We start from the raw sequence: 12,751 nt of genomic DNA, 5'->3' as shown, positions 1-12,751 counted from the left end.
GATTATGATGCTTTTCGTAGGCCTACATAAAGTTACTGAAATATTCGCGGCTGATATTGTATTTTTATATTACAACATCGCCCGTTTACTTTCTTACCACTTAAGAAAAAGAGTGATGGTGTTTTCCCTCACTGGAGTGGAGACGAACGGCAGATGAGTCCCGAGACTGACGTTGCACCTGTCCATTTCTCATTCATAACTGCCATCTATTTAAACATTCCCCGTCTTAAAACATGACCTCATATGAAAGTTGTGATTCTACTTCGACATGCATGCCGTCAGTTTTTCGTTTTCATTGCGTTTTTATTGAGTTTAAGGGCAGAGTTAAATTTCATTTTATTTTGACTTAATTTGCGGTCCGTTTCCGCCTGAGCGAACGTTCTATTTTTGCTGGGAGACTCACTAATTTTGCTAGGTTCACGGAGCTGCTCCTGCCCCAGGTATCGGAAGTAGAAGGGCGTGACTTAGGTGCCCCATTGTGTCAGACGTTTCAAAACTCCAGCCCGTAGGGGGCGATAGCCACATTGGCCAACCAACACGACAGTTCTTCTAATCTTCCCCGCGCCGTGTGAAAGTGAATGTTTGGGATGTTGACAATCAGACGGGGACCGTATTTTAATTACTTTATAGAGAGGGACTTTGTATTATATCGGCAAAACTGACTGATGTCAAACAACACAATGAATTGTCCAGCCTTTCGAGACGAACTTGGAACCATAATGAGGATTTTATCAGAGGTGGCAGTCGAAGAGATAGGCAGACTGCTTGACGAAAGCTCTAGTGCGGTGCTTCCATTGGAGAAAGCGCACCCTGGAACAACTAGCACTCTGAAGAGAGATTTGCAAAGAGAATTTAAAGCCAAACTTGTAAGCTGGAGCACTTATAACCTAAACCCACTCTCAGTGGAACTCTCTAGTCATCTCTTTACCTGACACAATCTAAACCTCTCCAATGATTCTCTTTTCAGAGGGAGTTCGCGTTGTTCATGGAGGTACTGAGCACATCAGCTGCTGATAAAGTTATGATACTGGCCAAAACGCTGAAATTCCAGTGGCAAGACAGCCCAACCCTGAATAGTGATACTGGTAAACAGTTTATTTTTCTCTAGACCGTTGTGAGCCAGGTCAGTTTTACCATGGTTTGCTCTGCTGTGACTGCCACAGGCAAGGTAGAAGCCCAGAACTGCATTTTCATTTACGCATTTCAGTTGCGCATAAAAGTAATAAATTCATTAATTTGTTTATTTGGTTTGGGCAATGCATATTAATACATCAGCTTGAGAGCTTCAGTATACATGCCATAAATGGATTGTCCTAAAGAAAAGAAAAGTGGCTGTCCCTATGTAGCCTACTTACAGTGATTGTTATTCACTTGTGTGGTAGGCCTACTGCAGGTGGTTGGCGATAACGAGCAACTTCTGTCTCTAAGCATTCCCTTACATTCCAGTTTCTCTGGAAATACTAAGGCTAAGGGATAAACTGCAGTGGGATAAACAGATGAAGAATGTCTTTATTTAGAGCAGAGCTGCCCAATTTGGGGCCCACGGGCCAAAGTTGGCTCTCCGACCATTTTTTTCTGGCCCTCCACTTTAGTTCGATCCATCTCATTTTTTATCTGCTTGCTTTGTTCTATTGTATATACTTAAAGTAGACTATTATTTGAGGAAATAGGCCTATGGTTCATCTCAACATCTAATATTGTTTAAAACATGGTACATTTTCATCAGATTGAAGGTGTGTTCCAAGTTACGTGTGTTTTGGACTGTGGCCCTCCGCTCCGACCCACTGTGGGGAAGACATTTGGCACCCCTGATTTAGAGGGAAGGACTTTATACTATACATTCATTCTTCATTATTTCAGTAAGGGATTATGGGTCATTCCATGTAAATTCACAGGCCTTCATCACATGACCCTGTCCGATTTACCCGATATCTCACATACAGGTACCTTTTGATGTCAATTGAAAGAATACCAAGTATTAGCACCCTACGTCCAGCGGTTGCGGAGATGAAGCCCTCCAAAGTTGGGGTGCCATGCCTGTGAATTGCATACAAAATTTACAAGCAGATTTTGACACCCCTGGTTTTAGTTTGAAGGAAGATACAGGCCTAAAAATCACCATGGCCCCTCAATATGACCCTGTCTACCAGGTGATGTACTTACAAATAGCATGCCTTGATTATTTTTGGCTATATTAAGCTTTAAAAATTGAGTTTCTGAAAACCGTCATGAAGTGTCTTGCCATTTTGGGGTTCCAGATCTTGGAAACTATGTATGCTTTGGGAGTTATAATTGATTTTCCATCATATTTGGGAACTGTACATTGTATTCCAAAAAAATAGGGCACTCAGACTTTTAATGATGGAATAGGAGGGACTCAAAAACAGCTTTTGGACAAAATGACCTTACGGTACCCTCTACTTCAGGCCTCAAATTAACCATGTGGGCACTTGATGACTGGAACGCCCTTTTAACCCCATGTGCACTGTATCAAACATTCAAGCTTGGAAAAACGTTGTTTTTCAAAGTTCTTCATATTAATCTAGGCCTTCAAAGTATATCTTGCACTTTAAATGTCTGTATGAGCAATGTCTATGTCCATACTGTCTTATGTCCATGTATGAGTACTGTCTATGTCTATACTGTCTATGTCCTTACCTAGATTAGTCTATGTCTGCATGGGAGAGCAAGAAACGCAATTTCAAATTCTTTGTATGACCAGTGCATGTAAAGAAATTGACAATAAAACTTGACTTGACTTGACTTGACTTTTTGTCTATGTCTTATCACAGTATCTGTTTTGTCTGCTGCCATCTGCTGGTCAAAGAACGTAACAACAGCGCAATGTAAGAAAACAAAAGGGGCTGAAAAATCTTGCCCTTTTGTTGTCAGTGGATGAGACATTAATGGATGTATTCTAACCTCTGTTCTCTTGACAGAATCTGACGCCGTAGAGTCATGGTTTGAGTTTGAGGGAGATGATCAGGAGAGGACAGGGACAGAAAACCCTGATCATCAAGAAGGAACCAACGCTGACCTGCCTGTTGAGGACACAGATGCACAGAAATCCAATTCACTCCAGATGTCATTATCCGGTCATTCAAACATGATTGGGAAACAAAGGCAAATGCCAACCCTGGCTTACACAAATAATGACACGGGTAAGTTTTTGAATAAATAAATTGATGTTTATTTTAACATTTACCTTGTGAACCGGAACAGAAGTGGTGTTGCTACGTGCATCAAGTAGGGGAGACATTAGCATGTAGCCGGGCTATACTATTTCTAAGTACGAGTAAGAATCTGATAAACAAGGGGTATATGGCACTTTTGAAACCCGGTGTCATTCTTCAAACTTAAGACTTAGTCAAATCTGCTTGCAGGCCTATTCTGGCCTATAAAAGTAGGCGTGGCACCCAAACTTTGTTGGGCCTAATAGTAATACCCAGAATTGTTTGAGGTAGGATGCTAAGATCTGGAATTATTTGAGTTGGCATCGAAATGTACCTGTGCATGTGTGACGGAGGTCATCTTGCACCTTCTCAACCCCCTCGGGGATCAAACGTGCGACCTCGTCAACTACAACGGTCCGGCAATGGGAGACACAGTACGATAGCGCTGGGCCAAGAGACTAGTCTCTCGGCCCAACGGCACAAGACTGTATGAGGCTATCTGAGGGAGGTTTTACCAACGTTCCACGCCAACTCTGCTAGCTAGCCTCCGTTACTCTCTCCCCCTTAAACCTCACTCCCAATCCGGGTCGAACGACACCACTGTGGCGGATGTCATCTTGCACCTGCTCAACCCCCTCGGGGATTGAACGTGCGACCTTGTCAACTACAACGGTCCGGCAATGGGAGACACAGTACGATACCGCTGGGCCAAGAGACAAGTCTCTCGGCCCAACGGCACGAGACTGTAGGAGGCTATCGGAGGGAGGTTTTACCAACGTTCCACGCCAACTCTGCTAGCTAGCCTCCGTTACACATGATAAGACAGGCACATCGAAGAGTCTCATCTTGAAAGATTATCAGCCATGGTATCATGTGAAGTGACATGAAATTGACCCTGCTGCCAAATTACAACCACTTTTTGTGAGAGAAATATCTTATTTATGTATCATCTTTATTTACGGCAAGGTGTCCAGAGAAATGACATGAAATGAATCCAAGATCTGAATGCTCACTTTCCAGTAGCCTATATCTATTCTTTATCAATTTTTAGATGCCAAGACAAACAAACACCTGCCCCTATTTAATGTACTGACTGCATATTGTTTGGTTGCCAACATATTGTTTTTTCCAATATGTTTGAACTAGATATTGATGCTGAACCTGGACTACAGAGCCATCCAACCACTCTTCACTTCACAGATCCTCTATGGTCTGGGCCTACATCTGTAAAGTCATGGTTTGAGATTGAGGCGGAAGAACATGATGACCAGGAGAAAAGGACAGGTACAGAAAACCCAGAGCATCAAGAAGGAACCAGCACTGACCTGCCTGTGCAAAACAAAGCACAGCCCAAGAACAGCCATGTTTGTGACGTCTGTGACAAACGTTTTAGGCTAGCCTGCCAACTCAGAACACATAGTTACACCCATACAGGTACACGACCCTTCATCTGTGAATTATGCGGGCGGGATTTTAGCAGCACAGCAAACTTAAAGCGGCATCAGGAAATCCATTCTGGACTCAAGCCGTATGCTTGCACCGTGTGCTCCAAGACATTTAGCACGAGTGACGGACTCCGACAACACCGGAACGTGCACAAACTCACCAAGACGCTTCTTTGCAGTACGTGTGGTAAGGCTTTTTCAAATGGACAAGCCTTAAGGACACACGCATACATCCACTTAAAACTAAAACCTTTTGCTTGTATGGTCTGCGGCAAAGGCTTTCGCTCTCGTAGTGTGCTTAACCAGCACATGAAGGTGCACAGTGTTGAACGCAGACCTAAACAAAGTGTTAAGCGCTCAACTTGCCCTAAACTACCAATGCAACCTGTGCAACAAGAGGCCGCTCCCTGCGTAGCAGCACAGACCCACCAAGCTTTGGAGAAGCAACAACAGTCAGAGGCAGCCAAATCCTGTGTATGAGGTGGCTTGACGTCAACTCTTTTGCTCACGGCCTCTGTGGCAAGTGGTTTTCCTTTCTACTAGCCTGAGTTTTGTTGTCCGGTTTTTTTTTTGGCTTTTATAATTAAAAAAAGTAAATGAAATAGAAAAGTTCTATTTTACTCTGTTTATTGAACCTGCATTCGTAAAGCACCAATCATTTGCTGTGAAATGCCACTGACATCCATTAAATCACTTGACTGTAGTCAGTAGTATACAACTAACATAGCTGTCCTAATTTGAATGTAATTAGTCCATAACAGCCTGCCATGAAGGGACTAACACTTTCTGAAGCCATGATTGTCCATCATATGTACAGTTGTAGAGAATCGTATCTGTTGACCCTTTGGAATTACCTGGATTTCTGCATGAATTGAGCATAAAATCTGAGATTCTCATATAATTCACAGCCGTACACAAATAGGCCTACATGCTGCTTGAAACATTCACAGTGTCCGCGGTGGGAAAATGATGTGAACCTTTTGGATTTAATAAATGGTCAACCCTCCTTTTGACATCAATGACCTCAAGCTAATATTTCCTGTAATTGATATCCTGATGTTGATTTGCGTTTTATGCGTTGAGTTGTTGTCCTGTTGTATCACCAAGCCTCTCTGTTAAGCTTCACTAGGCCTATACTGATTTACTTGACACACACCATGCATTGTTTTTGCTCCACGCTATTTCGTGGTCTTGTTTGACAATGTAAACCTCTTCAGTCTGGTGAAATGTAGTTAAGTGAGCATTTACAGAAAAGCATTTCCTTATCTACTCAGTGTTGCTCCACAGAATTCCAAATGTCTTGTTTGGCATGAAAATCTCTTGGTGACTTTTACTTGAAACCTATGCAGTGTTGCACCACACAATTTCGTTATCTTCTTCAGGGCCGGTTATAAGCATAGGCCGGCTAGACGGTCGCCTAGAGCGCAATGTGAAGAAGGGGCGCCGAAATGGCGCTCTCCGATGCGTAATTTTGCGATATGGAGGTTTTTTTTATGAAGTCGCAATCAACAAAGCGTGGCGAAAGCGCTCCTCACGGCAAAGCGCCCCTCAGCCAATAGTAATATCGCTTTCAACTGTCTCTGGGAAGTCTGTGAACCAATAAACAGACAGTCCTGAGAAAGAGGGCGGGACGAGTGACAGCGTGCGGTCTATTTTCAATTTGGAGACTCATTCGAGAGACAGAGGGCAAGCGAGAACAGCAAAGCTGCTCTGCTGGGTGGAGAATTGTTATGTTCTCATTAAACCAGTCATTGCATGATGCAGGAGTTGCAGAGGGTGTTTTGGAAGTATGTGGTTTAATCAGAAACCGTTTGTGGTAATGTAAAGCCTAATAGTTATGAGGCTACTGTTTGGAATTAGAGGGAAAAAGAGCTTTGCTTTTGATCTGAGAAATCGCTAGTTAGCATGCTAACATTAGCCAAGTATGCCAAGCAATGAAATCCAGTAAAGTAGCTGTTAGTAGCCTACTCACTAACACCCAACTGACATCATAATACTTGCTTAGGTTGACCAGCAGTGTAAAGTAAGACTGGTGCCATGTTTAAAACAAGTTTAGCTGCCATATCTCCTTCCATCCACTTGAATGAATTACCTGCTTGTTGTAAGCTTAAAAAAACATTGTTTCCAGACCATAATGACATATAGGCCTACATTAATCATGTAAGAGAACCATGCACAGCATGTTTTCATGCTGAGTGATGTAGTATTGCAGACAAGTGAGGCTATTTACTATATTTTGTATATAATGAAATTCAAAAGCGTGACAGCTTTTCTCCCTTTCTCTCACCCTGTCCCTCCGGTTCAAACACATAGATAGCCCCCTTCTCATTCTCCTACTCACAAATGCACCACTATTTCCAGTAGGCTACAGAAATGAAATTGGTTTGGAATCATAGACAGCACAAATGTGTAGCTTATTAAAATTGTTATGCTGCCATGCTTTGTGATGCTGTAGGTAGTGTAGATAGGCTATCAATGCAGACCTCCTTGGTAGGCCTATTGTCTACACATGCATTTGACATGCAAATGTACTGTACCATTCTCTTGGCATTTCAATTCCATTGTACAATTCAAACACATTGATAACCTCCCTCTCATCTGGGGTTGGGGGCACCACCACCATTACATACACCACACAGTGAAGGTACTTTCATGCGACTCAATCTGATGTGTTGGTCGGCTGTCCAAAATCCATTTGATGCAAAACAGTCATTGTTCTTGATGCTATTTAGTTAAGCTTACTACCGGTATTACTCTTGTGTTCTGTAAGGTATAAAAAAAAAAGGGGGGGGGGGGGTTGCCAGAACTCAAACTCGCCTAGGGCGCCAAATAAGCCAGAACCGGCCCTGATCTTCTTAATTGATCTCTTCTTCAATTAGGTGAAATACAAGATTGGAAGGCATTTACAGTTAGGATCCTGCCAAAAGGTTTTAGTGTATGGCAGAGCTATTCAAATGGCGGCCCTGGGGCCAGATGCGGCCCTTGGACTGCAAGGTTTTGGCCCTCCACAAGCCCCTTGAAATACAGAATACAGACCCCCAGACCCCCCACTTCAATGAAGTCTCCCATATTTTTTGCATTGACCGTCCGCAACCATAATCCATATGTGTAGTTCGGCCCCTGTACTGGGAGGAATTTGAAAAACTGGCCCTTGTTGACATTTAATTGAATACCCCTGGTGTATGGGACAGGATCCTTGTGTCAAGACAACTTTTTCAACGATTACAAAACTCCAACCCCATAGGGGGCGGTAAACAGATTTAGGCCTACAACGTAAAACACATTGTTCTTCTGCACCGCGAGCGCGTAAACATGCATTCCTGGGACGTTGACACCTGACAGTCGGTGACACCAGTCAATTTAGTTGAAAGTACAAATATCGCAATGAATTGTCCAGCTTTTCGAGATGAACTCGGAAGCATAATGAGGATTTTATCAGAAGTGGCTGTCGAAGAGCTAGGCAGGCTGCTTGACGAAAGCTCTAGTGTGGTGTTGCCATTGGAGAAAGCGCACCCTGGAACAACTAGCACTCTGAAGAGAGATTTGCAAAGAGAATTTAAAGCCAAAATTGTAAGCACCTCGGTCGGGGCTTTAAATTCTAACCATCCCTTTACCTGATCTTTAACCGGACCATCGATTTAAACGTTCCTTAATTCTCATTTTAGAGGGAGTTCGCGTTGTTCATGGAGGTCCTGAGTACATCAGCTGCTGATAAAGTTATGATGCTGACCAACACGCTGAAATTCCAGTGGCAGGAAAGCCCAACCGACTGCGACAATTCAAGTGAATATAATCATATAACAATCGCGACTCGGACATACACAGTTTTAGGGAAATTGATGAAGGCCTACACAAAAACGTACAATACGTATTTATACTAATTTTAGTTGGCTTTATGTGATAGGATACAGTGTTAGTGGCTCATTACAAAAGATAGATAGATAGATAGATAGATAGATAGATAGATAGATAGATAGATAGATAGATAGATAGATAGATAGACTTTTATTGTCCCCAAGGGGAAATTTGTTCTCACCTTCATAACAGTCTTGTCACAGCCTACAACATAGGCCTAAGGCATTCATAACAGACAAAACACCAAACACAATTGACATGAGACATCGATGACAGTTACATACTAGATACATACCCACTCAGACATATACAGACAGCGCAGAACACAACATTATGACAGACACTATATACACTCCAGGAGGGTCAGATGCAGGGGATCACTATGGGATGTTGTTTAGTGCAGTGATGGCATATGGTACAAAGCTTTTGTTGAGGCGTGCTGGCCTCCATCTGATGATAAGCTTAAGTATATCTAATACTTAGTTACAATGCTAGTATATAGTACAGGCCTACATGTTTACTGTAGGTCTAACATGGCTTTCCATGGTGTTGTGTGGTGGGTGAGAAATTCCTGAACCTGCAGCTGAAACACCTGGATGGGAGGTGACGTGACCGATGATCTTGATTTACAATTGGCAGTTATTTGCAGTTATTTTGGCAAGAGTAACTGAAGTAATGTAAAGGTGGTGTAGTGCCTTACATTTTAAATGTAGTAATATTTTAATGCAACCAGGGGTGGGGTGGGGGGTGACCCAATGTGTTTTTAGGGGGGGCACATGTCATGTTAGGTATAGTATTTGATATTTCAATATTTCATAAGAAAATATTACAGACCACGCATTGAATCTTTAGTAGGCCACAGGGGCCAGGAGGAATTCTACAGGGGCCCTGGTCCACCCTGGCCCCTCTTCTAGAACCACTAATGTACTGGGTTACATATTGTTTGATTGACAACGTGCCAGTATGTGATTAGATTAATGGATTGTTGTGAGAGAGCTGTCTAACCACTGTTTTCTTGACAGAATCTGCCTCTGTAGAGTCATGGTTTGAGTTTGAGGGATATGATCAGGAGAGGACAAGGACAGAAAACCCTGATCATCAAGAAGGGACCAACGCTAACCTTCATGTAAAGGACACAGATTCACAGAAAACAAGTTCACTGGAGACACGCTGTAATTCAGACATGATTGGGGAACAGAGGCAACGTGATGACGCGGGTAAGTTTTGTTGTTGTATAGGTGCACTATGTAGGATGGTGGTCAGGATTGGTACTGCAACTATGCTGATCAATAAGTGCAATGAGTTTTGCAGCTAAGAATGTCTATTTCTTGAAATTCAAAATGGCAGTCCGGGCATGGAGAAGATCCACCTTTTCATGTATGAAAAGTGCAATTTTCCCGGTCATAAATTAATACTTAGAATTTGATGGTGGTCGTAAGTTGTGCATTCGTGAAAAGGATAACATTTGTAAATGGCCAGCATGAATATCTGCTTAAATTGTGTATTTCTGCACCTACCCTGTTTAATACACTGATGTTTGTTGAAATGTTTGGTTAAAACATACAGTATAACAATATATTGGCCATAACATGTTGAAATCTTTTTTTTTTTTTTTTTTAAATATGTTTCAACTAGATATTGAGGCTGAACCTCAGCTACTGAGCCATCCAACCACTCTGCACTTAACTGATCCCCTCAAATCTGGGTCTACATCAGTAGAGTCATGGTTTGAGACTGAGGCGGATGATCGGGAGAGGACAGGGACAGAAAACCCTGATCATCAAGAAAACACCAACGCTGACCTGCCTGTGGAGGACACAGATGCACAGAAATCCAGTTCACTGGAGACGTCATTATCCTGCCGAACCTGTGGGAGAACCTTTACGTCTAAACAAGGCATATGTGAACACCTGAAGAGACTATGTTCAGATGAGTCATTCTGTTGTGAAGTATGTGGGCTTTTATTTAGCAGTAAAAGCAGCCTGAAAATCCATCAAAATTATCGACACGGCAGCCGCAGGGGCAGTTTTGTTTGCGACGTCTGTGACAAACGTTTTAATGAGGCCCGTCAACTCAAAACACATAGTTGGATCCATGCAGGTGCACAACCTTTTGTCTGTGAAGTCTGCGGTCGAGGTTTTAACGATGCTAACAACTTAGATCGTCATCAGAAAATCCATACTGGACTCAAGCCGTATGCTTGCCCTCTATGCCCTAAGAAATTTAGCCGGTCTGATACACTTCAACAACACCAACAAATGGTGCACACCGACACCAAGCCTTTTCATTGCAGTACTTGTGGAAAGGGTTTTTCCACTCGCACTTGCTTGAAGACACACGCATACGTCCACTCACAAACGAGACCGTTCGTTTGTGTGATCTGTAGCAAAAGCTTTCACTCTCCTGCCTCGCTGAAACAACACATGATGGTGCACAGTTTTGAGCGCTCCACTCGCCCAATCGTCCAAAACCCTGATCATCAGGAAGCAACCAACCTGGAGGTGTCTGTGGAGGACACGGATGGACAGAAATCCAATGCACCCGAATCATCATTATCCCACCCAACCAGTCAGAGGACATTTATGTCTGGAGGAAGCACAAGTAAACATGTTTGTGATGTCTGTGGTAAATGTTTCTGCAATGCCTATGTCCTCAAAGATCATAGCAATATCCACACAGGTGCACAACCTTATATCTGTGATGTTTGCGGGAGAGGTTTTAACCATAAAGCAAACTTCCGCCGTCATAAGAAAATCCATACTGGACTCAAGCCGTATGCTTGCACCCTGTGTCCTAAGAAATTTTGCATACCTGACGGACTTAAACAACACCTGAGTGTACATGCTCGCACCAAGCCTTTTCATTGCGGTATGTGTGGTAAGAGTTTCTCCAATCGGCCGGCCTTGAGGGCACATTCATACATCCACTTAAAACCCTTTGCTTGTGTGGTCTGTGGCAAAGGCTTTCGCTCTCGTAGTGTGCTTAACCAGCACAGGAAGGTGCACAGTGTTGAACGCAGTCCTAAACAACCCATGCAAGAAGAGCCCCCTCCCAGCGCAGTAGCATGGACACACAAAGCTTCACAGCTGCAAAAGCAGTCCGAGGCAGCAGAGTCCTGTGTATGAGGTCAGGGGGTTGGGGACGACAAACGGGTCACTTGTCATAGGCCCAGGGATCTTTTTGAGAGGGGGGCCTCTTTGCTGGGCATGGTCAAAGCTGTCAGTGGCCCTATAGACATTCACACTGGTGGGGGACTCCACTCCAGTACTGCAAGACATTCTATCAAGCCCAGCTCCTGACGAAGCACCAGAGCATGGACAGCAACTGACATCTACTGTACACTCCTATAATGTTGCAATGGTGTTAAGATGTCCAAAGACCAGCCTTATATGCCAGGGTTTAGATGAAGCACATTTCATTGTTGAATTGATATCAGAGGTGAAGCTTGAATATTCTTTTCCCTTTGAGAGAAGGATTGTTTTGGTTGGTTGGTTGGTTGGTTCTAAGTAAAAACCTGGAATTAAACATAAAGGTGTATTTTTTTAAATTAGTCTACTTTTGCTGCCCATTACATTTGTTTGTCTTTCTCATTAGTGTTTTCCACCACCATCAATGTTTCAGTTGACTATTATGACTGGGAAAATTAACATTTGAACATTTATAATACATTAAAAGGTGTCTCTTCCCCGTGGCCACAATTTTGAATTTAATAGACACCATAATACGCAACTTGGCATTTATAGTTGAAATGCCAACTCTGGCAAAATCCCTACAAACTCTACCTTAATTCATTTCAGCCAAAGGCACCTGCGAAAAACACCTGCTGAATACCGGAGCACTTTTTGGAGAAAGGTGCCCTCAGCCTATTAAAACCTAAATATCTCAGCCTCTTAAGCACATAAAAAAGAAATAATATACCTTGTAAAAGTTAGTAACTTCATCTTACATTGGAATGTGTTCATTCAGTTTTAATTAAAAAAAACCCTCAAATCTCAAGAGCCTGAATGCAGCTCCAGGCAGGCGTCTTGGTCAATGCAACATATACGTGTACGCAGCACCAGGCTTAAATGGGTTAAAGTGACATTATTAATGTACACATTGGCAGTTCTGATAAAATTAACTCAATTGCCAAATGTAATTTAACAGCCTGGATTGCCCATACATCCTTGGTTGGCTATGTCAGCGGCCTCCCTGAATATACTCCGTGAAGTATATCCCTACATGAGGAACTTATCTGTCTTCTTTGGGCACAGAGGCATACAGCTACGGCTTCCATTG

General features: G+C 42.9%; 2 protein-coding genes across 2 annotated transcripts; both read left to right on the top strand.

Moving 5' to 3' along the window:
* Window positions 1-547: 547 nt before the first annotated feature.
* On the top strand, window positions 548-5,624 carry LOC134457972 (zinc finger protein 184-like). The gene is made up of 4 exons (XM_063210026.1): window positions 548-866; window positions 968-1,085; window positions 2,940-3,161; window positions 4,320-5,624. Exons 1-4 carry the CDS (start codon window positions 666-668, stop codon window positions 5,096-5,098), a joined length of 1,320 nt encoding a protein of 439 aa, XP_063066096.1. The 5' UTR covers window positions 548-665; the 3' UTR covers window positions 5,099-5,624.
* A 2,305-nt stretch (window positions 5,625-7,929) lies between these two features.
* LOC134457970 (gastrula zinc finger protein XlCGF26.1-like) lies at window positions 7,930-12,019 on the top strand. Its single transcript, XM_063210023.1, has 4 exons — window positions 7,930-8,188; window positions 8,284-8,401; window positions 9,496-9,690; window positions 10,109-12,019. The coding sequence occupies exons 1-4, from the start codon at window positions 8,003-8,005 to the stop codon at window positions 11,596-11,598; spliced, it is 1,989 nt and encodes a 662-aa protein (XP_063066093.1). The 5' UTR covers window positions 7,930-8,002; the 3' UTR covers window positions 11,599-12,019.
* The last annotated feature ends 732 nt before the right edge of the window (window positions 12,020-12,751 follow it).

Source organism: Engraulis encrasicolus, chromosome 11 (genome assembly GCF_034702125.1).
Source record: "Engraulis encrasicolus isolate BLACKSEA-1 chromosome 11, IST_EnEncr_1.0, whole genome shotgun sequence".
In the NCBI taxonomy this organism is placed as follows: Eukaryota; Metazoa; Chordata; class Actinopteri; order Clupeiformes; family Engraulidae; genus Engraulis; species Engraulis encrasicolus.
The sequence above is the reverse complement of the archived record's forward strand: the minus strand, read 5'-3'. Positions and strand labels throughout refer to the sequence as shown.

Coding starts and splice junctions, on each gene's coding strand:
- LOC134457970 (XM_063210023.1), top strand. CDS start 8,003: ATGAATTGTCCAGCTTTTCGAGATGAACTCGGAAGCATAATGAGGATT. Junction 8,189..8,283: donor GAGAATTTAAAGCCAAAATT/GTAAGCACCTCG, acceptor TTCTCATTTTAG/AGGGAGTTCGCGTTGTTCAT. Junction 9,691..10,108: donor GAGGCAACGTGATGACGCGG/GTAAGTTTTGTT, acceptor TGTTTCAACTAG/ATATTGAGGCTGAACCTCAG.
- LOC134457972 (XM_063210026.1), top strand. CDS start 666: ATGTCAAACAACACAATGAATTGTCCAGCCTTTCGAGACGAACTTGGA. Junction 1,086..2,939: donor AACCCTGAATAGTGATACTG/GTAAACAGTTTA, acceptor TTCTCTTGACAG/AATCTGACGCCGTAGAGTCA. Junction 3,162..4,319: donor TTACACAAATAATGACACGG/GTAAGTTTTTGA, acceptor TGTTTGAACTAG/ATATTGATGCTGAACCTGGA.